Source organism: Cottoperca gobio, chromosome 15 (assembly GCF_900634415.1).
Source record: "Cottoperca gobio chromosome 15, fCotGob3.1, whole genome shotgun sequence".
In the NCBI taxonomy this organism is placed as follows: Eukaryota; Metazoa; Chordata; class Actinopteri; order Perciformes; family Bovichtidae; genus Cottoperca; species Cottoperca gobio.
Genome location: NC_041369.1, coordinates 12,839,114 through 12,860,894, shown reverse-complemented (window position 1 = coordinate 12,860,894; position 21,781 = coordinate 12,839,114). Strand labels below are relative to the sequence as shown.

Sequence of the window (21,781 nt, the reverse complement as noted above, 5' to 3'; positions counted from 1 at the left end):
ACGCGGCTTATATAAGAATTAAAGAAAGGGAAAGGAAGAAGCTGATGTGAGAGTTTTCTTTAGATGGTTTTATTTTAATGAAATAATTCTGGGGACATCATGCACACAAATTGGCATCTCTGTGTTGCGTGTTATCTTGGCTCACAGCCGCATGGTGCAACTTGACCCAGTTAGCATGTGCCTGTGGAAGACCCGCTTGTAGAACTGGGCTGGAGTCCTGGGCTGGGGTCCAAACTCACAGGAATTATCACCGGGCTTGGTTTTCCAGTGTGACAGAGTCACTCTGAGAGTCATGTTTCACATGATGGAGTAGAGCTCCCTGTTGCCTGCTGTTCTGCCCCCACTAACGATTATCTCAAGTCTTCCATCCTGGTGTGTTTGCTGAGTTGCTTAGATAAGGAACCGCAGTGCTCGCCTCAATTTTGAAATTCAGCAATGTCTTTTCTCCTTTGCTTCAAATTTACCTTCTTGGGAGCAGAGATTTTCATTTGACTTTCTTTGCTTCTCTGTTTCTTTGCCTGCTGGTATTAGTGGTGTAGCCCTGGCACGACACAATATTTCAACGCATGCCTGTCTTTGTGTACACAGAGGACATTTTTGGATGCACAGAAAGCAGTAATCGAAGACTTCACCATGAACAAAAACAAGAAAGAAAGAGAGTTCTACAGCCTAGATGTTGGGGATTCGACATTCACAGTACTGAAGCGATACCAGAACCTGAGACCCATCGGCTCAGGAGCTCAGGGAATCGTCTGGTGAGTGTTGCAACCTCGTCCATTTTCAGTCAACAGCTTCTTGCTGAAATATGGGTCACTGTTACCAAGAATATTTAATTTAAGAAATCACAATATGAATCTATATAAAAAGTAAATGATTGTACTTGTATTTTGGTTAATGACAAAAGCAGAGGTGTTTATACTATTGAAGTGACAACTGTCAATCTGTGGCCATATTTTGAAAACGATTTGCTAACTTTGTTCCTCAGCTCTGCTTATGACCAAAATCTGGAACGAAATGTTGCCATCAAGAAGCTGAGTCGGCCGTTTCAAAATCAAACCCATGCCAAGAGGGCGTACAGAGAACTAGTCCTAATGAAATGTGTCAATCACAAAAATGTAAGTATGCTAACATATTCAGTTACGTGACCAGTGGGAGATGTGGAGACGGGTAAATGGCAAGACAACATCATTATGATTCATGTACTTTTATACCGACAGATCATTGGCCTGTTAAATGTCTTTACGCCACAAAAAATATTAGAAGAATTCCAAGATGTGTAAGTATATATATGTGAAGTGTAAATGTACATTAAGTTTGAGCATACAGCATCTATTTTTCATAAAATTGAATTACTCACTCTTGTGTGTTTGCTGGAATTGTTTCCGCTCTGTCAGATACTTGGTGATGGAGCTGATGGATGCCAACCTGTGCCAGGTCATTCAGATGGAGCTGGACCACGAGAGGCTGTCCTATCTGCTCTATCAGACATTGTGTGGTATCAAACACCTCCATGCTGCTGGCATCATTCACAGGGTAAGCATCAACTGCACAGACTAACACCAGGCCGGTGTCCCGAAAAAGGGAACCATTATACCTTCTGTGACACATGACAGTGAAGTGTAAGGGCAAACAGTCAACTGGCACACTGCTGTAATAGAATATATTTGTTTAATTACCAACAAATCTTGAAAATATTCTATAAAAAAAAAGATAAACGATGGACAGATATTTCTTTGACTGTACAACCTAAATTCAATTCTTTCTGAAGCTTATGTGAGCTGGTACAGGGCAGGTGTGTGTGTGTGTGTGTGTGTGTGTGTGTGTGTGTGTGTGTGTGTGTGTGTGTGTGTGTGTGTGTGTGTGTGTGTGTGTGTGTGTGTGGTTTTATATTTGCACCTCATCATGAAGAGAAATCCGAGACTCGCGTCATTACATTACATTAGCATTAGAATCACGCAGGTGTGCGACAAATTATATTATTGCAATAAAGCAGGGGTGTCAAACATGCGGCCCGGGGGCCAAAACCGGCCCGCCAGAGGGTCCATTCCGGCCCGCGGGATGACTTTGCAAAGTGTAAAAATGAGTTGTTTTGATCATAAAGTAAAATACTGTTCCAGATACCTGTGACTAAATGTTTTGTGCCTTTGTAAATACACTGTGATCTGTAAGTTGTAATGAACATGTCTAAATGATGAACTGAGGCACAATATTGTTGAAATTGCACCTTTTGTTTCTTAATAAATGTCAGGTTCATAATGTTTTGTAAAAAGATAGTTCATTAAATTTGAACATTTTCAGAATGTACTTGTATTTGTTTGCACAAAAACGAAGAGGAACATTTGGAGTTGTAGGTTTATTTATAGGTTATTATGCTATGATTTTACTGGTCCGGCCCACTTAGTCACGATGGATATTGTATTATCATGTGACTTGTACAGACAATACTGTGATCACAAAAACAAGGGAAAAAGCTTTCATTGGTTGAACGATGCTTCTGGTCAAGATGTTGTGATGTGGGGTCCGTTTAGTGTCAGAACGGTGTCAGATGGGGGATTTCCCTCCTTAATGCCGCTTCTCTTGCTTATACACATTGAAGAGAAATTTATATAAAAAAACTGCTATTTTGGTGTGTGTTCCTCTGTAGGACCTCAAGCCCAGTAACATAGTTGTCAAGTCAGATTGCACACTGAAGATTTTGGACTTTGGCTTAGCTCGGACGGCTGCCACGGGCCTCCTGATGACACCGTATGTGGTTACACGCTACTACAGAGCACCAGAGGTTATCCTGGGCATGGGCTACCAAGCCAATGGTTAGTGATTATCTACGATATGCACCGTTTCTTTTACTCGGTCAATCTACAGTGTCGACCCTTGTTGATCTTCAATGTGACACTGTAGTAGACCATAAGCCCTTTTCTTTAAGCCTTTATGTTAGATCTATTATACCCCGTAACCAGGGTCCTGAAGATAAATCCTGCTTTTAACACCGTGTAAGCCGCATGGTGCTTCTGTACATGTTGGGACTTTGTTTGTAAGCAACTGCTCACTAATTGGCCACCTCCGTGTAACTAACCTGTTGTGCATTCCTCTCACCTCTTATCGGCTTTGTTCCACTTCACTAGTGGACATATGGTCTGTGGGCTGCATACTGGCGGAAATGGTTCGCCATAAAATCCTCTTCCCGGGAAGGGACTGTATCCTTGGGTCTAATTTAATTCTTCTTCTCACTGTTAATCTGAACAGTCTTTGTAAAGTGTTTATGCTTCGTGCTGTGCAGACTGTCAGATCTTTCTATGTTGTGCCAGGCTGCGAGGACTTGTTATTATAGCCCAGTGTAACATGCCTTATTTGAAGCTTTCTGGCCGTCACGGGCTGTAAACATGTCAGTTTTTATTTGTATCACTGCGTTGCTCCCTCTCATATATCTGGCAGATGCTGCATGTTCTCCATTTTCATTCCCATCACACCACTGTCATTCTGCTTGCATTCTTATCATTTTGTTTGTGCTTTCATTTTTTTTTTATCCTACCATTTTGTTTGCATGTCCACCTCCCTGTCATCTATACGTCCATCTCCAGTGGATGTATGGTCAGTGGGCTGCATAGTGGCCGAGATGATCAGGGGAAGCGTGTTGTTCCCCGGCACTGATCGTATCCTTCCCCATCATTGATCCATTACTGTGTCATCGCTTCATTCTGTGTGAGGAGAGCAGCAACATCATCCTGACAGTTTCCCTTTGTCACCTCGCTATCCATTTTCAAAATTTCCATTCGACAATGACCTCCGTCATTGCTCTGCTGCACTCTCTTATGTGAGCCAAAGCAGACAATAAAGTGTAGTATATTGATTGATAGTTGCTGAGACAGTGTATATAATAGTTATGTATTAGCTACAGTGGCTGCATCACTATAGATCCTGTTATCTAAGTATGTGCGTGTGTGTCTGTAGACTACAGACACTCTGTAAGTAGAGCAGTTGATGTGTGCACCTACACAGAACGTTAAATGTCACGCTACTGGTGTGTTACTGTATATGTGTGGAAGTGAATAGTGTGTGTTTCTTTAACATTTACACTTCAGACATCGACCAGTGGAACAAGGTAATTGAGCAGCTAGGCACTCCATCTCAGGATTTTCTAATGAAGCTGAACCAGTCAGTAAGAACGTACGTAGAAAACAGGCCACGCTATGCTGGGTACACCTTTGAGAAACTCTTCCCAGATGTGCTCTTCCCTGCCGACTCTGACCACAACAAACTGAAAGGTAGGGTTTCATATTATGACCCAACAGAACTTCATCGAATACATTTGAAGACTTGTGATTAATAGCAGAGCATCCTATCTATCTGTTGTTTCTCCCCTCAGCGAGCCAAGCTAGAGATCTCTTATCCAAGATGTTAGTGATTGATGCCTCCAAGCGTATCTCCGTAGACGAGGCCCTCCAGCACCCCTACATCAACGTTTGGTATGACCCAGCTGAAGTGGAAGCGGTAAGTTGATCGCTGATAGGAGCGCATGGTCCTTAAACGGGCAACATGAGATTTTAATAACAGCACTTGAAATGGAAAGCTGGCATCGCTCCTGTACCACCAATGTGCCATTTAAGCCAGTTTCTCTTTCTCAGCCCCATCCAAAGGTCCTAGAGAAACATCTGGATGAGAGGGAGCATACCGTGGAAGAGTGGAAAGGTCAGACTGCATGCTAAGACTCTTAATATCATTTTTCAGTGTATCATTTACCCTCTGGCTCCTGAGGCAGCACAGACATTTCCAATGTGGTTTTATTCAGTGATATGAATAGTCTGATAAAATGTATTCATTTTTACATTTTGTTGAGTGCTTACCGTAAACTACAAGTTACAGATTTAAAAAGTCAATGTAGATTAATGAATTTTGGTTTCAAGTTACCGTAACTACCAAACCAGCTGTTAGCATCTAACTTATGCAACATCTAGTCCCTTTTTATTTTTTTTAATCTAGCCACTACACTTTTTACAATTTTGTGCACATCAGATGTGTTTACAATGTAATAGAAATAGTCAGCTGGTCAGATTCTACACATAGCAGTTCACCAGTGGTGACGTGATTATTTTCTATTCCTGGAAAGCACGAAAATAAATCGTGTCTAAAAAAAAATCCAATGGGACAGCCAGTGACTGCATAGATATGAAATCAGTTGGTTGCAGACATCGTTGCACGAGAAGCTCTGTTTCTCCACTATAGTTGCCAGAGGATGCGTTGCGTGACTTGAAATCCACTTTTGAAGCCCCTCAGTTAGTATTTTCCACTGTGGGGAACCTGATTCCGAGGAGCATGGGATGACTTCAGATTGTGTACATACATATCGCGCCCCCCCCCCCCCCCCGCCAGGTATAATGACCCCTCACTCATTTTTAGAAGAGTCACACCAGCACAGCCGGTCCAAGTTAGAAACATGATGCTGTTTGGACTGTACAGTATGCAATACACTCTGTCTGTACGGAAAGAAACTCTCTGTCTCCCCTGCCACACTTAACCTTCTCATGTTCTGTCATTTGTAGTGCTAATTTATAAGGAAGTGAGTGATTGGGAGGAGTGGACAAGAAATGGTGTGATAAGAGGCCAGCCACCTCCTTTAGGTGAGTAATCATTATCATTTTGGAAAATATGAAGAGGTGGAAAGAATGAACTAGTGAAGCAATAGAAGCACAGGGTATAAGAGGCTTGACGTAAGCCTGGAACAAGATTCTGACTCTAAAATGTTAATATTCTTTATTTTATACAAAAGTCACTGAATACTTCATATGATTTAAGCTTAAATCTGAGATAGATTTGGTTAAAAAGTTACATATAATCATTCTCCACATTTCAGTGTGAGTGTATTAGGGCCATAATCAGAGATTTTGGGAATAAAGACGAAAAAGTATATGAATAAAGCTTTAATATTAAATATAAAATAAATATCAGAATATTTGTAATGTAATGTTGTAATATTTCCAGAATAAATATTTTTTAAACATATTTTCACATGCAAATCCCCAAATCAGTGCTTAGTGGGATTGTAAAGTTCGAGACACTGTTCACTTCTTCATCTGTGACTCCGCAGAGTATGGCAGTATCCTGTGTATTGCAATCAAACCTATGCGTTGACGTGTGTTTTTCGCAGCACAGGTGCAGCAGTGATCGACAGCCCCCCTCAGCCCACGTCGTCCTCCTCTTCGGCCAACGATGTCTCGTCCATGTCCACCGAGCCCACAGACCCGAGCAGTGACCCCACCATAACCTCTGAAACAGACAGCAGCTTGGACAGCCACACCTCTCTGGGTGCACTGGCCTGCTGCAGATAACGCACACATACAAATCACACAAACACACACACAGACACACACACACAGTCATACACTCATATATACACACACAAAAAAAACAACCTTTCCTCATCAGTGTGCGTGATGGGAGAGGGTTTAGGCCAATGGAACTTCTCATGTTAGTTTGTAGAGCTGCGCTTTTAATGTACAGTTTGTTTTTATTTCCCCTCCCCCTATACTACTGTAAATGACTGTGGTTTGAAATTGTATCATTATTACTGTATTTTTGCTGCAAAGAATCAGAGTATGTTTTGATGTGAACCTGTGATGTGCGTTGTGGAAGAGAGGGATTCGAGTGTACTTTACACATTGCTGTTTTTTTAGCTATTGCTACACAGTCGAATACCAGACTGTTGGCACTGCAATATTATGTTGAGTATATTTTTTGAATTGTTCATTTGGCATTTTTGTATTGTTTTTGGGACATGTGAATGACTTTACACCAATCCTCTTTTTAACAATAGATTACAGTGAACTTCATCTTGAATCAAATTGCAAATGAATGATTTTATTTTAATATTGTTCCTCATCTTTCTTGTAGAAAGCGTCCATTGGTGTATCCAAGTTAACTTATTTAGTATTATGTCACCTCTGATTGTGTGCATCTTGACAAGCAGTCAAATGGCCTAATACTGAATACTGGCCCCGACACTGAATTTCTTTTTTTTACTATAGCATACTGTTAACTGACTGTATTTGAACTTGTTTAGGTAGATAACTAGTAACTTGTAGGCGATGGTCTGTTGGATGAGGAAGAACAGGATGAATGTAAGTGAATAGAAATGTGGCATAGTGAGGAACCAGTGATTACTGTTAGCACTGTAACAATTTAATATAGGCCACTCCACTGGCTAGAAGGAGTTCTGTATTTGGGGACTGTCACCAGAGACTAAGTCTAAATCACTTTATCCTTCTGGCAGGGTCTTTCAGACATTACTCACAGCTGTCTGATATTTAACACATTTAATTTAAGTGCCCTTACTCAGTTTAATGATATATTTTTTTTGTCCTCTGCGTTGCAGATGCTCCTCTCTTCTGTGGTGCGTCTTTCTGAGTTCTACCTCACACACACACACACACACGCACGTTTTTGAAGATACAGTATGTCTATCATGGCACACATCCTTTGAAAGAAATGCGAAAACGAGATCCATCTTTTTCAGTACTTTCGTTATTTATTTATTTATTTCAAGCTAGGAGGAGTCTATTGTATGTAATGTACATTTCATTCAGAAGTACTATTTATATGCATTTTTTTTTTCATTTTCATTTTCTGTGCAATATAATTCATAGATTAATATAGTCAGTGATTGATCTGTACATTTTACTGTATGTATGTTTTCTGAGAGTCAGGGAACGAGCATCTGCTACCTGCCATGGTAACCTTTGGATGTATTTGATGACTCATATTCCCAACCTGTCCCTTTGCCCTTTTCATGGTTGGGCGCTCCAGGCAGTAACCCCTAGCATCAGCTCCCAGAATGCACTTTGGGGATTGTGATGCATGTCCTGAACCGGTTCTAGGCCACATCTCAACTGACTGTTGTGGCTTCCTGTTTTTGTTTTTGTTTTCCTCTCCTTCATCTCCTCAAACATAGAAAAGATAGAATAGAATACGCATGAGTTTTCTCTGAGCAAATCTGGTTTTAGTGCAGGTACATTTAGAGGAAAGACGACAAAGCCATTCAGCACTACTGGGATGATGATGATGCAGTCTTCTGACGGTTTGGCCAAACACTGACAGCAAATAGTTAACCTGTTGTAGTGTGTTTTGATCAGATCAGTTGTGTGTTAAGCCTTTGGATTTAAAATTGCCTCACTAACAGACCAATTATATACATCAGAAATGGAAACTGTCTACCTTCAACTCCAACAAATAAAAGAGTTGAATTTTTATTGTCTCTCATTGTTCTTTCTTTTACTGTCAAGTTAACATTTCTTTTGAGAATATGAGTTCTAAGGGGAAATGAAAAGGGTGTGTACAGGAACACTATCATATCATCAATAAGGCTTTTCTGCTCTCTTACACAGAGGAATTTAGTCAATACATAATCAGCTACATGACTTAGTGTATAATGAGGGAATTCTGCGGAACGATAAAATGCTTGCTTAGTCCAGAGGAGTTCTCGTTTGGCACCGGCACTGGTTAGTGTAGGCACAAGACGGCTGTACTAAAGAGGACACGATGGCAAGTAGTACTGCGCTAGAGGTATTTGGTCTTCAAAGCTTTGGGGCTGACTGGTCTTCCAAGTAATTAAGCTCCTCCTCCTCTTATGGACCAGATGAAGGCAGGTTGGTCTGGGCTAGTTGCTCCGTGTTGCTCCTGTGGTCAGATCTCCAAGAGTTTTGAAGAACTCCTCCATCTCTTTCTGCAGGAGATTGTTTCGGTTCTCTGCGTCTTGATGTGCCCTGTCCGAGTTCCTGAGTCGGATCTCCAGCATGTGAAACTTCTTTTTCTCCTGGTCCAGCTCCTCCTCGAGGCGGTTTACCTCGGACTGGTACTTAGAACACGACTCCTCCAACCTCAAAGAAGAGAAGAAGACGTAATAAATAACTCATGCTGATTCTAATTTGACAAAAAAAATGACAAGTGACTCATTCTTACTTGCGAATGCAGGTTTCGTAGCTCGTCCTCTGTTTCTTCAGCTCCTGCTTGAGCTCGGTCAGCATGTTGGCGAGACCTTCATTTGTTCCTGTGACGTCATCCTCAGTACCGCTTGCACTGTTATCCAGAGTACTTGTACTGTCCCTCACCTCTGTGGGTTTCTCTTGACTCTGCCCTGGTTTTACTGCCTTATCGCTTCCCTCCGGCTCGGCCAACGAGATCTCAAAGGACGTCCAGATGGAGGAGGTGTCAGCAGGCAGGCTTAGACTGGAGGGGGCAACATTGTCGTAGGCAGACAGTCTGTGGGATTGGTGGAGGACTCTGTGAGACAGGAGTGTTTGAGAGGAGTCTTCATCAGAGTCTCTCTGTGTGTCCTTAAGCGGGATAGTGGTCTCTTTAAGGGAGAGGGTTGAATCCTTCAGGGTAGAGTCTTTAAGTCTTTCACCAGAGGAGGTGGTGCGCCTTTGAGCTCGGAGGGACGACAGGCCATTCATCAGCCAGTTGCTCCCACCAGCTGCTGACACATCCCCTGCCGACCCCCCTATTTTCCCCCTCTGCACCCCAGATGCTGCACCACCTTTGAAGGAGCACCTCCATGAGGGCAGGGCTTTGGACTGTTTACTAGGGCTAACAGCAACTTCACTTACAACTTTCCCTTCTGTTTTGCTCTCTGCTTTTCCGTCCACTTTCTCTTCTGTCTTACCTTTGGCCTTCCCTTCACTCTGACCATCCTCACCCTTTTCTGACGTTGTAATGGGGCTTGGTGCAGTCGGCTTACTGTCTGTAGAAGGGGTGGAAGATTGGGGTTCCTCTTTAGGGGTTTTGGAGGGTGGAGGTTCAATATCTTCTTGTGAAAGCCATTCGACTTTGCACCGTTGCATCTGCTGTAGCTTTGGGGGAATTTTGGCCTCAGTTTCCGGCTCCTCCCGTTGGTAAAGTTGGGTGTGTTCACTGATCAGCACAGTCATGAGATGCTGCACCTGTGAACTTCCTGTTTATAATGACAAACATACATACACATATGTATACACCTGCTTGAAATATTTCATGGCATTGTATTGATTGGAAAGCAAGCTTGTGTCAAAAGCTGCAGGTTAACATAGGTTGACATTATCACTAACCCTCCATCATGGTGACTGGATCCTCCACTCTGGGCCGAAGGATATTGGGTCCAAACACAGTGGCCAGATTCTGAACACTCATCTTATTCTCATTGGAGTGGGATTGAACCTCGTCCAGAAACCTGAGCCAGGAAGAACCAGAACTTATTTCCACATATCATGTAAAATCATTAAATAGCTAGAAACCCCCTCGTTCAAACTAATGCAAACTAGGACTGAGACATGACTCTTGCTAGTGTGTGGGTTCAGCTGATGAGATTTAAATAGAAGAAGAAGGCAGAGAGGACATGCAATTATACACAACTCGGAGTCTGTCAATGTGATTCCACTTCCCCTGATGACGAGCATGTGGGTGTAATAAATGTTATTTCTCTTGTATGACAGGCTGACTAATCGTCAATCATCAAACAGTGAATGGGATATAGCAGCAACAATAAAACCATCACAGTCACATCAGTAGGCTTAAAGAAATACTTCACACCAACAATAGTCATTTGTATATTAATTATATTAATTAATTAATCGCACTGTGTTACCTTGAATTTGTGAAGAAAACGTTTTTCTGGCATGCCTTCACGGTGACATGGAACATGGACACAAGCGTTTTCACTTAAACCTTATTATTTAAAACACGTTCGCATAATTAATACTCTCACAGACGAGTAGCTTGTCTGCACACGGTTGTTATAAGGAAGTGTTTTAAATAGTAAGGTTTTTTGCAAACAGGCATGTGTAGGGAAGTAGTGAGCATTTGACTGAATAAATGAGACTTGGATTATACTGCACGAGTTGGGTGAGAGTTTGTAAACGGATGTTTTGATATAGTTTTGTTGTTTACGTGGCTCCCATTTACTTCAATTCCTGATTTTTTCAAAAAGTTTTTCTTCACAAATTCAAAGTAATACAGGGCGAGTAATTGATATACTATATATATGGTCATTCAGGTGTAATATTCCTTTAATAACCACTGATGTATTAGCAGATGACAAGACAGCGTTGACTTACTTGCAGATGTATGTTAGGAGGTTGTAGTTGACCTGAGGAAGGGATTTCACCAGTTTTCCTAGCTCTATGATACCCTTGAAGTAAAATAAGACACGTTTATTGCCAAGGCAAGAGTTTCAAAATATAGTGGTAAAGTGTAAAACAGACATGTATTTACTATTGTCTTGTCCTTGGTAAGAAGCTGAGCACAAGAGAGAAACTGTGTGTATTTGGGGAATGGGATTATAGGCTCCGGCAGCTCTCGTATGTACAGTTTTATCAGCGATGCCACTGTGTGGACATCTGTGGTACTGTAAGAGACAGAGAGTAGACATGCAGTAAAGAATACTATCCAGCATAGATTATAGTTTGGCATGCTGCTGTAGATAAAATGCCCCCTCCCACTGCGTCACCTGTCAAATACTGGCTTCTCGCCACGGTCAAAAGCATCCTGCAGCTCTCGAACATGATTGGTCTGTCCGGGGGCCCTGAAAAGGCCCTCCTCCTCGAGCCCATGTTCACGTATGAAACACACGCACTGTTCGACCAGCACAGGGACGAGTCGCTGAGGGCCACACTGGGCCTCGTACAGCATTGTCTCCTCTAGGTGCTGCCCGAAGACACCTGCAGCCACACAGAAAATGAATAGCTCAGAATGTTTTGTATTACGTACCAAAGTAGTCCCCTCTTTAAAGCATTAATAATATGTTTGCCTAATTACAGTAAACAGGGTTGTATGTACACATTTGTATTTATGTGTATACATATGCAGTCGGGGAAAGTTAATTTACTCAAGTACTGTAGTCGAGTACGATTTTGATGTACTTACTTACTCTACTCATCTCAGATGGAAATATTATACTTGTACCTGTACTTCACTATTTTTCTTTTATAGCTTTAGTTATTTTTAAGATAAAGATTATACACAATGCACAATATAACACGTTGTTTAAAATACAACACATTGTTGAATACTAAACCAGATGTTTCCAAATCCTTTGGCTTCGTATGTCTTACAGAAGCAGTGAAGTCGGGGTCACAGAAGTCTATGAGTTGTTAACAGCTCCACCAAATATTGACTTTTTTTTCTTCTATACTTCTCACACGGTTGTCAATAAATGTTCAAATGATCAACTATCTCACCAAAAAGAAAAGAAAAAGATAAAAGAAAAACTTAAAACGACTTGTCCTCTTCCATTAATCATCTCATCACGCCTCGTCTTGTGTCCCTGTTTATAAAAATAATGTCATTCGAACTAGCTCCACCTGCAGCAGCTAAAAGTGATGAAGTGAGCTATTGATCCTTCAGTATTAATAATCTAATGATGTCATATATAATAATAAATCAGTCAGAGGGACAAACCAGTATTTTTACTTAACGTATCTACATTTTACTGCTCCTACTTATGTACTTTTCTTCATGCAGGTCTTTTACTTATTATGGAGTATTTTCCCATTTCTGCATTAGTACTTTTACTGAAGTAAAGGATCAGAATATGTCTTAAGAATCACACCTCCTCCAAGTGGAGCCCATATGACTCTACGTATGGCTCTGACCCAATCCTCCATGTCACTCTGAGAGTTGGCCATCAACAGGAATGACTCGTGGTTAATGCCTGTTCGATCCTTCTCTCCAGCCCCCCCTGAAAGCACAAAAGTATTTCATTATTTTCTGGATCAATAGGCCAAAATGACATCTCAAAGCCACAAAAATAAATATGTGGAATCTCATGTAGTGTATAATTTGTAAATAAGTCGGTTCTCCCGACTAGATCGATCAGCATTTCCAATAACCTTATTAGCTCCAGCTGCCCTGTGAAGTACAAAGATACATCCATGCAGCTCTGCGTCACCGCCTCCAGCTGCACACACCTTGATACCGCCCAGTTTGACATTTTAGTTTCTTTCAGTTTAGCTTCAATAACACTATGTGAAATCCTCTCCCTTTATGGGCGGTGCAATGGCTTGCTTTTGAAAAGGTTTGAAGCGCTAGTTCGTTACAGACGATAGATTAAAAAAAGTCAAAGCAGTTATTCATAAAATGTTCTTACATTTTGTTCTGATGAAAACCTAATTTCTGTAGGTGGATTTGGTAGGGGTTGCTCTGTAGGCTTTATATCAGTACCTGCATTCATTACTAAGTCCTGCGCTGTGGTGCATGGTGTGTTGAAATGACCCAGAAAGTTTTCCCTGTGGACACCAGCAAATGCACCATGCCTCTCATTCTTTTCTCTTTCTGTCCAGGTCTTTTTTGTTCAGCATCTTTTCACTTTCACCAACAAACACACACATGTGTATTTGCATGTTTTACCGCATTTACCCTAACCCTAACCCTAACCCTAACCCAATGCACATTGCATATAGTTTGCACAACTGCTAACCATTTTCCAAAGCACATCATTGTGTTTTAGATTTATGAGTGTGTGGTTTTAACTTATAGACAGCCAGTGTTCTCCATCAGTTGTATGGAAATTGGCTTGCAGAGAGCCAAAACATGAAGGTCATTTATCAGAATGAGCATTATTTATTTTTTCATCACCATCAAAGTAGATTGTCATGCTGTTGTGAAATGAATTGCCTGTGAGGTGGGGCATGATAAAAAGTCGAGGACGAGGACAACATTCATGTTACAGAACATCATTGCGTGCATTAATTAACAATTCTAAATAGTTCAGTATTTAAAATGTAACCATACATAAATATCAAATTGTAATATTGCAGTATTGCAATACATAAAAATGTTTCCACCTGAATAATCAACACAATATTAACTCAGCCTGTCAATGTCTTTCCATAGACACTGAAATGGTCCTTTATGTGAAGACGCACACACAAACATGCTCACACACACAAAGGCCACGTACATAATCACATAAACACTGACTGCAACAGCCAAATTGTTTTACAACCCCAGTACACTGAATGCAGTAGATGTGACCACATCTGATAATGATGCAGTGCGTTCCATGTATCACTATGCAGCCTTCTAGTTGCTGTTAAATCTGCTGACGTTAACGTCATTCTAACACAGGTAATTTGCTGTATGTGTGTGTATGAGTATATCTCAGTAAGGAGGAGCGTTGCTCTTTAAAACCACATCCACTGAGACGGTGCAGCAGAGCAGAGACAGCTGACGTGCCTGTGTTGTCAGACATGCAAATTGAAAATGTCCTGATTGTTTCGGTTCACAGTGTTTCTACGGGGCCTTTGATACAACACACAAAGACATCGTCAACCCCAGGCAACACGGAACGGGAGATACTGTATATGCAATACTTTTCAGCAGCAAAAAATTGTACTTACTACCATCATTAAGGGAAACCTCATCCTCAGGATAAAGTGTCAGGATGTTAGTCAACCTGCTGCAGTAATGGCCCATGTTGAACCTGTACCACCAGTGATGCCGCCCTTCAGAAGAACGAATGCTTGCAGGTGAACCTATGCTGATATGACCAAAGATGCCATTCCATACAGAAGCCACTAACTATGCAAACTGTCTCATATCTTCCAACTCTTAGAGAGTCAATCCAAGAAGACATTCTTTCTTTCCCTCTGATCCATCTGCTGTACATACTGTCCACTGTTCTGACCGTAATCATGCCAACCCCACGCTGTCAAGAGCAGAGATGAATGAAGCCGTTGTTGAACCCTCAAACACAAACACATTTCTGCTGTTCTGCATATTTCGTGCATGCGTTACAGCTTGTGACTCATATGTGGCTTTTGATTGACTTCTGTTATCCATCCATCACTTTGATTCTGGGTCACTAAGGTTTACACAGGATCTGACCCGGCATATTTACAGTATGATCACAATTTCAAGCAACAGAGAGAATTAACAGCAAACCTGGCATGGGGATAATGTTCTAATGGTTGTGGTATATGCACTGATGTTGAATGATTTGGTGTTTCATCATCTTCTGGACACTAAAAACTCAACATTTTAAGTTTTGGTATTTGCGGGAAATTATAACATAGTGATTAATCTCAGGATTTAGTGTAACAAACAATTAAGAACAACAAAGTCTTGTTTGTTTGTCTGACACTTAGTGCTAAATAGATGGTTTCGCATCACTTGAACAAAACGTACTTACTTACTCACTTCCTTACACACAGAGTTGTCACCATCACAACTCACCTGGAACAATTTCAAAAGGGTGACGACCAGGCTCGTCCTGATTGGTAGGCAGCTCATTGACCTGACTGCCCTGAAGAGGAATACAACCCTTGAGGAGAAAGGAGAGGAAGGTGTGAGATTGGCAGATAGAAAGAGAGACTGACAGATGGGCAAGCATGAAGAAAACACCTGCATCAACTGTATTCAAGGGCCAAACAAGAAAGAAATAAGTGGTTCTGGACTTGGACGTGTAGTGCATGTTAAACATTGTTAAAGTTTTGAGTACACTGAGCTCTGGGCATTCATCCAACCGAGGGATGTAATGATGATGGAGGGAGGGATGACTCAGGGAAACATCTATTTATCCCTGTACTATGCATCCTTCCAGCATAGAGAGGGTCAAAGGTCACCTACTAAGTGCTAACAGCAGAACAACAGGGCAGCTAGTTACCACATTATCAGTGTATGTGTCAGGGCAATAACAACATACTACGACTTTAATGGAGAGTGTGGGGATGTCTTAAGGGGATGGTTTCTGTGTGAAAGATTGGATGGATATTTATCCACCTATAGCTTGACAAAAATATAAAGACAAGAGCATGTAGCTTTATTTTACTTGAGGGCTACAACATGTATTTTGTCGCCTGATTTAAAAGAATCAATAAGCTAATTTCAGGTGGATCGACTGGCCCCTTGGGGAAATAATCATATAAACTCATGAAGCTTGACTATGTGTCAGGCTTCGAAGCAGAATGAATAGAAACACGCGGTGGTGCAGCCTCCTGGGGCAACAGGTGACATCAGTTAACTGCTTTGTATATGTGTTATTCTGCGAGCGTCACCTGTGCCTTGGTTTCATCCTGGTCCTTGTAGAAATACAGAGCTTCGGTCCTCAGGACAAACCAACGCAGCTGCCAGTTTTTCATGATACTCCGCTGTCTCTTCAGCCAGCCTGCCTTCAGTGCTTTCTCCTGATCCAGAGGCGAGCTGGGCCTGGAGATCCGAGATAACTCTCCAAGCACCATGCTCTTGGATCGTGCTGCATGGACACACACATAGAGATAACGTGAGTGAAAGGGGAGCTTGTAGGATTATCAGGAGTATCAGAATAAGAGTGAGACAGAGAGACAAAGAAATAGAGAGTTACATAAAGACAGAGGATTCATGTTATTCTTTTGTTGTTGTCTATTATTCTACAAATTCATCCATAGACGATCCTGAATCTTTATTCACAGAAGTCTCTCTTGGGTACAGCTAAGCCCACAGGCTTGACCATGCATCCAGATTTCCTCTTAAGTCAATCTACCAAGGCATGGCCTCCATTATGCAGCAAAGACATCCTGCTTTAAAATGAAATCCATCTGTCAATTTCATTACATTTTATCATGCGTTTCAGATATTAATGAGGGCATATATCATTTCCAATTTCAGAGAGGAGTTTTGCTTCGGATCAGGTTGCACTTTTACTGATACAGACTGATTTCAAGCATGGATTATATATTAGCATAGGTATGCCAAACCTATAGAGCAAAAACAGTGACAGTAGAGTGATCCCTGGGGAGTCAGGTGGCGAGAGAGAGAGAGAGAGAGAGAGAGAGAGAGAGAGAGAGGGAGAGAGAGAGAGAGAGAGAGGGAGAGAGAGAGAGGGAGAGAGAGAGAGAGAGAGAGAGAGAGGGAGAGAGAGAGAGGGAGAGAGATAAACAGAGGGTGAGGAGAGAAAGAAATCGATGGCGTATTTTTCCTGTTAATTGCATCTTGCTTTCTGCTGAGGACAGCAGGGAAGGTATCTGCAAGGACCTGGTCTGAAATCTCTCTCCTGTCCCCCCCCCCCCCCCCTCTCTCTGTCTCTCTGTCTCTCTCTCTCTCTCTCTGTCGCGCTCTTTCTCTCTCTCTCTCTCTCTCTCTCTCTCTGTCTCGCTCTCTGTCTCTGTCTCTGTCTCTCTCTCTCTCTCTCTCTCTCTCTCTCTCTCTCTCTCTCTCTCTCTCTCTCTCTCTCTCTCTCTCTCTCTCTTATCAGCTCTGGACTCTTCATTTTATTTCTCCCCTTTCTGGATGTCCTTCATTTGCAGAGTCATGATTGCTTGGACGGGATAAGACTAGACACCACGTGAAACCGTCATTAATAAAACTGTATGGTGACAGCAGGAGCAGGCACAGCAGGTTCTATAAATACAGCAGATGTGTCCACATCTTGTGCATCTTTAACAAAGAGGCAGGAAATCTCAGAGAGGAACTGTTTTTGTCTGTCAGCAAAGAACTATTAGTGTACACGGATTAAATTGTTATATTTTCAGGATCTATTGTTACTCAAAGTGACGCCTCATATTGAATGAAATAAAACATATCCACTTTTAGTACTTTTATGTTATTAATGAGCTGATTTATGAGCTCATTAGTGATAATCAGTGGTGGAAGTATTCATGTCCTTTATATTACATTAATTTAAAACATAATCCATTACAAGTGAAAGTACCTTAATACTATTAGCAAAATGTACTTCAAAAAGTACTAATAATGCAAAATAAATGACTCCAGTGTTTCATTATTGCATATTATATTATTGAGTTTGCTATACCGATGCATTAATGTGTAGGCAGCATATTACTGTTGGTTGTGGTGGAGCTAACTGTAACTAATTTACATACATTTGGATATATTAATCTATAAAAGTGCAGATTAATTTATTTTAAAATATAAAAATATGTATGTCAAATCTTAATCTGTACAGAAAGTAGTAAATATAGCTGTTAAATAAATTCAGTGGAGTAAAAAGTATAAAGTGAAGCAAAACATTGAAATACATACAATATACAATATATAAAAGTAAAGCAAAGTACCTCAAATGTGTACTTAGTAATTGTGCTTAATTACATTTCACCACTGAAATATCAGAAGTAAAGGTACTCATTATGTACAGCAGATAATGGGCTCAGTCAGTGTTACATTATATCACATTCATTATTAATGATGCATTACTGTAGCGTTCTGCTGTTATGTTTGGTTGCAGTGGAGCACATTTAAACTACATTATTTACTTTTGGGATATTTAATGTATTAGAATACATCACATGTTCAGATCATTACAGGTTTTGGATTTACAATCTTAATAAGTAAAGTTAATATAAAGGTTCTCCCTCTGACGTAGAATGAAAACACTTGACTAATGTAGACTACAAGTTACTCAACATTGTACTTTACTTGAATACATATACATATAACTTGTGGATATTCAATCCAGCAATTTACTTTCTACCAGGAATGAATATTTAATTGGTTAATCCTTTTGGATCATTAGACATTAACAGATGTTCACACACACACATATTTACTTTTTTACTAACATATAAATGAGACCATAATAATATTTTCTGATGATTATACGTTGCTGCAGCAAATCTTCTTCTGTTTGAACAGGGTCGCTAATGAAATCTTAAGGTCTTCATGGTTTACCATTCCCTTCCCGTAAGACTGTACACTACTTAAATGCTCGAGGATTCTGCTCCGATATCTCAGCTTCTGAGTGCAGATCCAGCTCTGTGATGCTGTATGATGCTGCATAAAAGGGTCAGAGGAGAGCAGAGCTGGGAATCTAATCAAAGCAGGATACCATTACAGCAAATGAGAGATGGCAAGCGCACAAAACGTGGCAAGCAAACTAAAGCGGCTACTGCACTCAACTGTGTTCATGAAGGGGAAGAAAGAGGCACTTCTCCTTCCCATCATCTTTTATGGTCGTACTTTTACTGCTGGTCTAGAATAAGACGGCTGCCAGTGGAGAAATGAAGCAACAACCCTGCCGCGTAAACACACACACGCATAAAAGTAAGGGTTCTTAAAGCTACTGCTACCTGATATATTGCTCTTCAAGGAGATCAGAAACCCTTTCCTGCCAGAGTGCAAATGCCTCTGAGCCAGCGATCATGTGGATCCTCTACTTCAAAAACCAATACTAGTCCATTTCCTTTAGATAAGTTGCCAACTGTCACAACTCCCCAAGCCAGCGTGTGACCCATAGCAACCTCCTGCCATGAAGAGCATAGGAAATATTAACTCTGCATCATGATAATCTCAGTGCCAGGAGTTGTTCCTGTAATTTACAGCTTCCTTATTCATCTTCGCACAGTCAAGTGTGAGGCATGTATATGTGCCGTCCTGACTTCAGCGGTCAAAAGTGGGTTTTACCCAGCGTTAAAGGAACTATCTTTGACAATCAGCTGTTGGCACTTACAGGAGTGGAGAGCCCTGCATTCCTTTCACCAACTCTGATCTCAAATCACCTGTCAAAACCACGGCAAGCAAAAAGTAACCCACTAAACCCCGAACCAATAGGGATGTAGTCATGTGTTCAGGTGTGAACATGTCAGGATGCAGACCATTGTTGGAGGTCGCAGCCACAACACACAGTATCTCCATCAGGATCAAATCTTCTATGAATGAGGACGGCCTGATCAAGAGACATTACATCACTCTGTAGTAGCGCCTGTTAACTCTCAATGAACATTGGACACAGAAGATAAAGCCTCAACACTTCAGATCATGCAGGAAAACTCAAGACATTGCTGATAACAATAGTCACTGGGTTGCAGAATGACACTGGTGCTTCTAATATGGCGCTGTTCCACCTTTTTGATGTCGTTATCATTGAAAGCACTGACAATATTGATATCACATTATTACAAAGACAGCAGGAGTTCAATGCAGACACCTGGAGCTCTGCAGAGACAGCGAGAGAGGGAGAGAAAGAGATGGACTGCAGAGAAAAAGAAGCAAGAGTGAAAAAGAGATGGAGGGATGGAGAAAGGGGAGGAGGGACTGTGCTTACCCCGGCGTGCCTGTTTTATCTTGGGGCTCAGCATGGTTACCGTTGCTGTGCTGCTCCCTCTCAGAGAGACATGACTGCATCCCTCTGTTCACACACTATTCCTCAAACACACACACACATATACGCACACACAGAGCCTCTCGCTGCTGCCTCGCCCTGTTACTCCTCATCCTCTCCGAGCATCTCTCTCCCCGGCTCACTGTCTTGCACTTGGACACTTTCTCTGTCTGATTTCACACACACACACACACACACACGCACGCACACACACACACTTACACAAACACACACACACTTACAAGCACTTAACCACAGACTCTCCTCTCCCTCCCCTCCTTTCTTCCGTCTCACTCCCCTTGTCTGTCCCACTGGCCCGGCGTGCTGTTGTTCTCACATACCTAGAGCCCTGCCCACTCTCTCTCTCTCTCCTTCGCTATCTGTCTCTCTGCCCTCTGCTGCACACTCTCAGTATCAATTTCTCACCGTCTATAAATATGTCTGGCTGTGTGTCCTCTGTCTTGTCACCCATTTCTTTACATTGGCTCCCGCATCGCTTCACAGTCTTCATGATTCCTCAGGCTGTTTGCACATGGAGATTTGATTATGGTCTCTTCCGTACCTGAAGTACAACCTCAGATCAATGCATTTGATTAAACTGACACCATTCATACCATTTAATGTTTGATGCAGAGCAAGTGGCCAAGTCATTGTATTGTCTGTACCTATAAACCATTGCAGATGTATGATACATTGTTTAGCATCCCAACTCATTCAGGCTAAGATTTATAGTCTGAGGGGAAATGCCACACTACTCAGTCACACAGCAATCTGTATGATGAAAGCCACAGTACTCAAGGGTGTGATGTTCGTGTTTCTATTCAGCCAGCTAGGGTTGTAGTGGATGTGATAAAGCAGATAAACACTGCAGTTCAAGAGACTGCATGAGAATAAAAATGCAGTACAGGGACACTGCTGACTGAGCTTTCTCATAAGAAAAATGAACCTACTCAGCTCAAACATAACACTCAATGACAAAGGGTCCGCATATACTCTCTTAAGGCTTTAGAAAGGCGGAGCAGTACATTAGTAGTAGCATACGTTTGGGAATGTAATCACACTTTCAAAACAGCTCATACCTTGACAGATAGATACAGAGAAATAGTTTGAACCCAGATTAGAATTAGAGCACAACTTTTATTAGGGCTCAGGAAGTTGGATTATAAGAAACAAAATAGGTCATCACCTTGTTCGATACATGATCATTGTTGCAGAACCAACTAAAACAGAGCTTTACCTGCCAATTCCTTTGGTTTGTCACTGGTCAGAGGAGTCCTAGGTGGTTTCATGACAGTGAACTCATCTACAGTGTATTCCTCTCCACTGGGGCCATTTCTAGAGCCACAACACACACACACAGCCACGCTCAGGGTCTGAACAATGGCAATACGGACATCTCAGTCCTCTGCTTATTTGATAATCACCAAGAAACACATCATATGACATTCACATACCCCAAGGAGAAGGGACTACTATGACTGCCATCAGTAACACACCAATGACGTGCGCCTGAAGAATGCTGATGTGAAAAGACTCTGAGAGAAGGAAAGAAATAAAGACAGTCATGGGAGTATTACCTGACATGTCATCTCGGATTGGCAGACCAGACAACTCTGAGTCTGGAGCCAGGCTCTCTGTGCTGCATGAGAAAGGCTCATATAGTCCCGAGCAGCTGCTGTGATAGGTACTGCTTTACAGAGAAATAAAACACAGCTGTGCGATGTTCTCCTG

At 41.6% G+C, this 21,781-nt stretch overlaps 2 protein-coding genes across 12 annotated transcripts in view; one reads left to right on the top strand and one right to left on the bottom strand.

Moving 5' to 3' along the window:
• Positions 1-8,238, top strand: part of mapk8a (mitogen-activated protein kinase 8a) — a 12,631-nt gene extending 4,393 nt beyond the window's left edge. For 3 of the 6 annotated variants that reach the window (XM_029449893.1, XM_029449889.1, XM_029449891.1), the window contains exons 2-12: positions 589-755; positions 986-1,115; positions 1,218-1,276; positions 1,395-1,533; positions 2,645-2,810; positions 3,579-3,650; positions 4,080-4,262; positions 4,364-4,488; positions 4,623-4,686; positions 5,538-5,615; positions 6,148-8,238. In XM_029449893.1, coding sequence (XP_029305753.1) covers positions 634-755; positions 986-1,115; positions 1,218-1,276; positions 1,395-1,533; positions 2,645-2,810; positions 3,579-3,650; positions 4,080-4,262; positions 4,364-4,488; positions 4,623-4,686; positions 5,538-5,615; positions 6,148-6,323 — 1,314 coding nt within the window. In that variant the 5' untranslated portion in view covers positions 589-633 and the 3' untranslated portion in view covers positions 6,324-8,238. Of the gene's footprint in view, positions 1-251; positions 373-588; positions 756-985; positions 1,116-1,217; positions 1,277-1,394; positions 1,534-2,644; positions 2,811-3,122; positions 3,195-3,578; positions 3,651-4,079; positions 4,263-4,363; positions 4,489-4,622; positions 4,687-5,537; positions 5,616-6,142 lie in introns of those variants that run through there. The other 3 variants (XM_029449892.1, XM_029449890.1, XM_029449894.1) reach the window with 3 other exon arrangements.
• On the bottom strand, positions 7,352-21,781 carry arhgap22a (Rho GTPase activating protein 22a). 6 transcript variants are annotated; one of them, XM_029449885.1, is made up of 11 exons: positions 21,628-21,781; positions 21,288-21,385; positions 16,014-16,210; positions 15,193-15,280; positions 12,569-12,697; positions 11,468-11,678; positions 11,233-11,365; positions 11,076-11,149; positions 10,071-10,192; positions 8,950-9,940; positions 7,359-8,867 (listed from the first exon to the last, which is right to left on the bottom strand). In XM_029449885.1, exons 2-11 carry the CDS (start codon positions 21,337-21,339, stop codon positions 8,648-8,650), a joined length of 2,217 nt encoding a protein of 738 aa, XP_029305745.1. In that variant the 5' UTR covers positions 21,340-21,385; positions 21,628-21,781; the 3' UTR covers positions 7,359-8,647. The 6 variants fall into 6 exon arrangements, with proteins under 6 accessions (XP_029305748.1, XP_029305745.1, XP_029305742.1 ...); XM_029449882.1 differs by lacking the exon at positions 21,628-21,781 and adding an exon at positions 20,477-20,612; XM_029449883.1 differs by lacking the exon at positions 21,628-21,781 and adding an exon at positions 20,477-20,572 and having other exon boundaries at positions 21,288-21,373.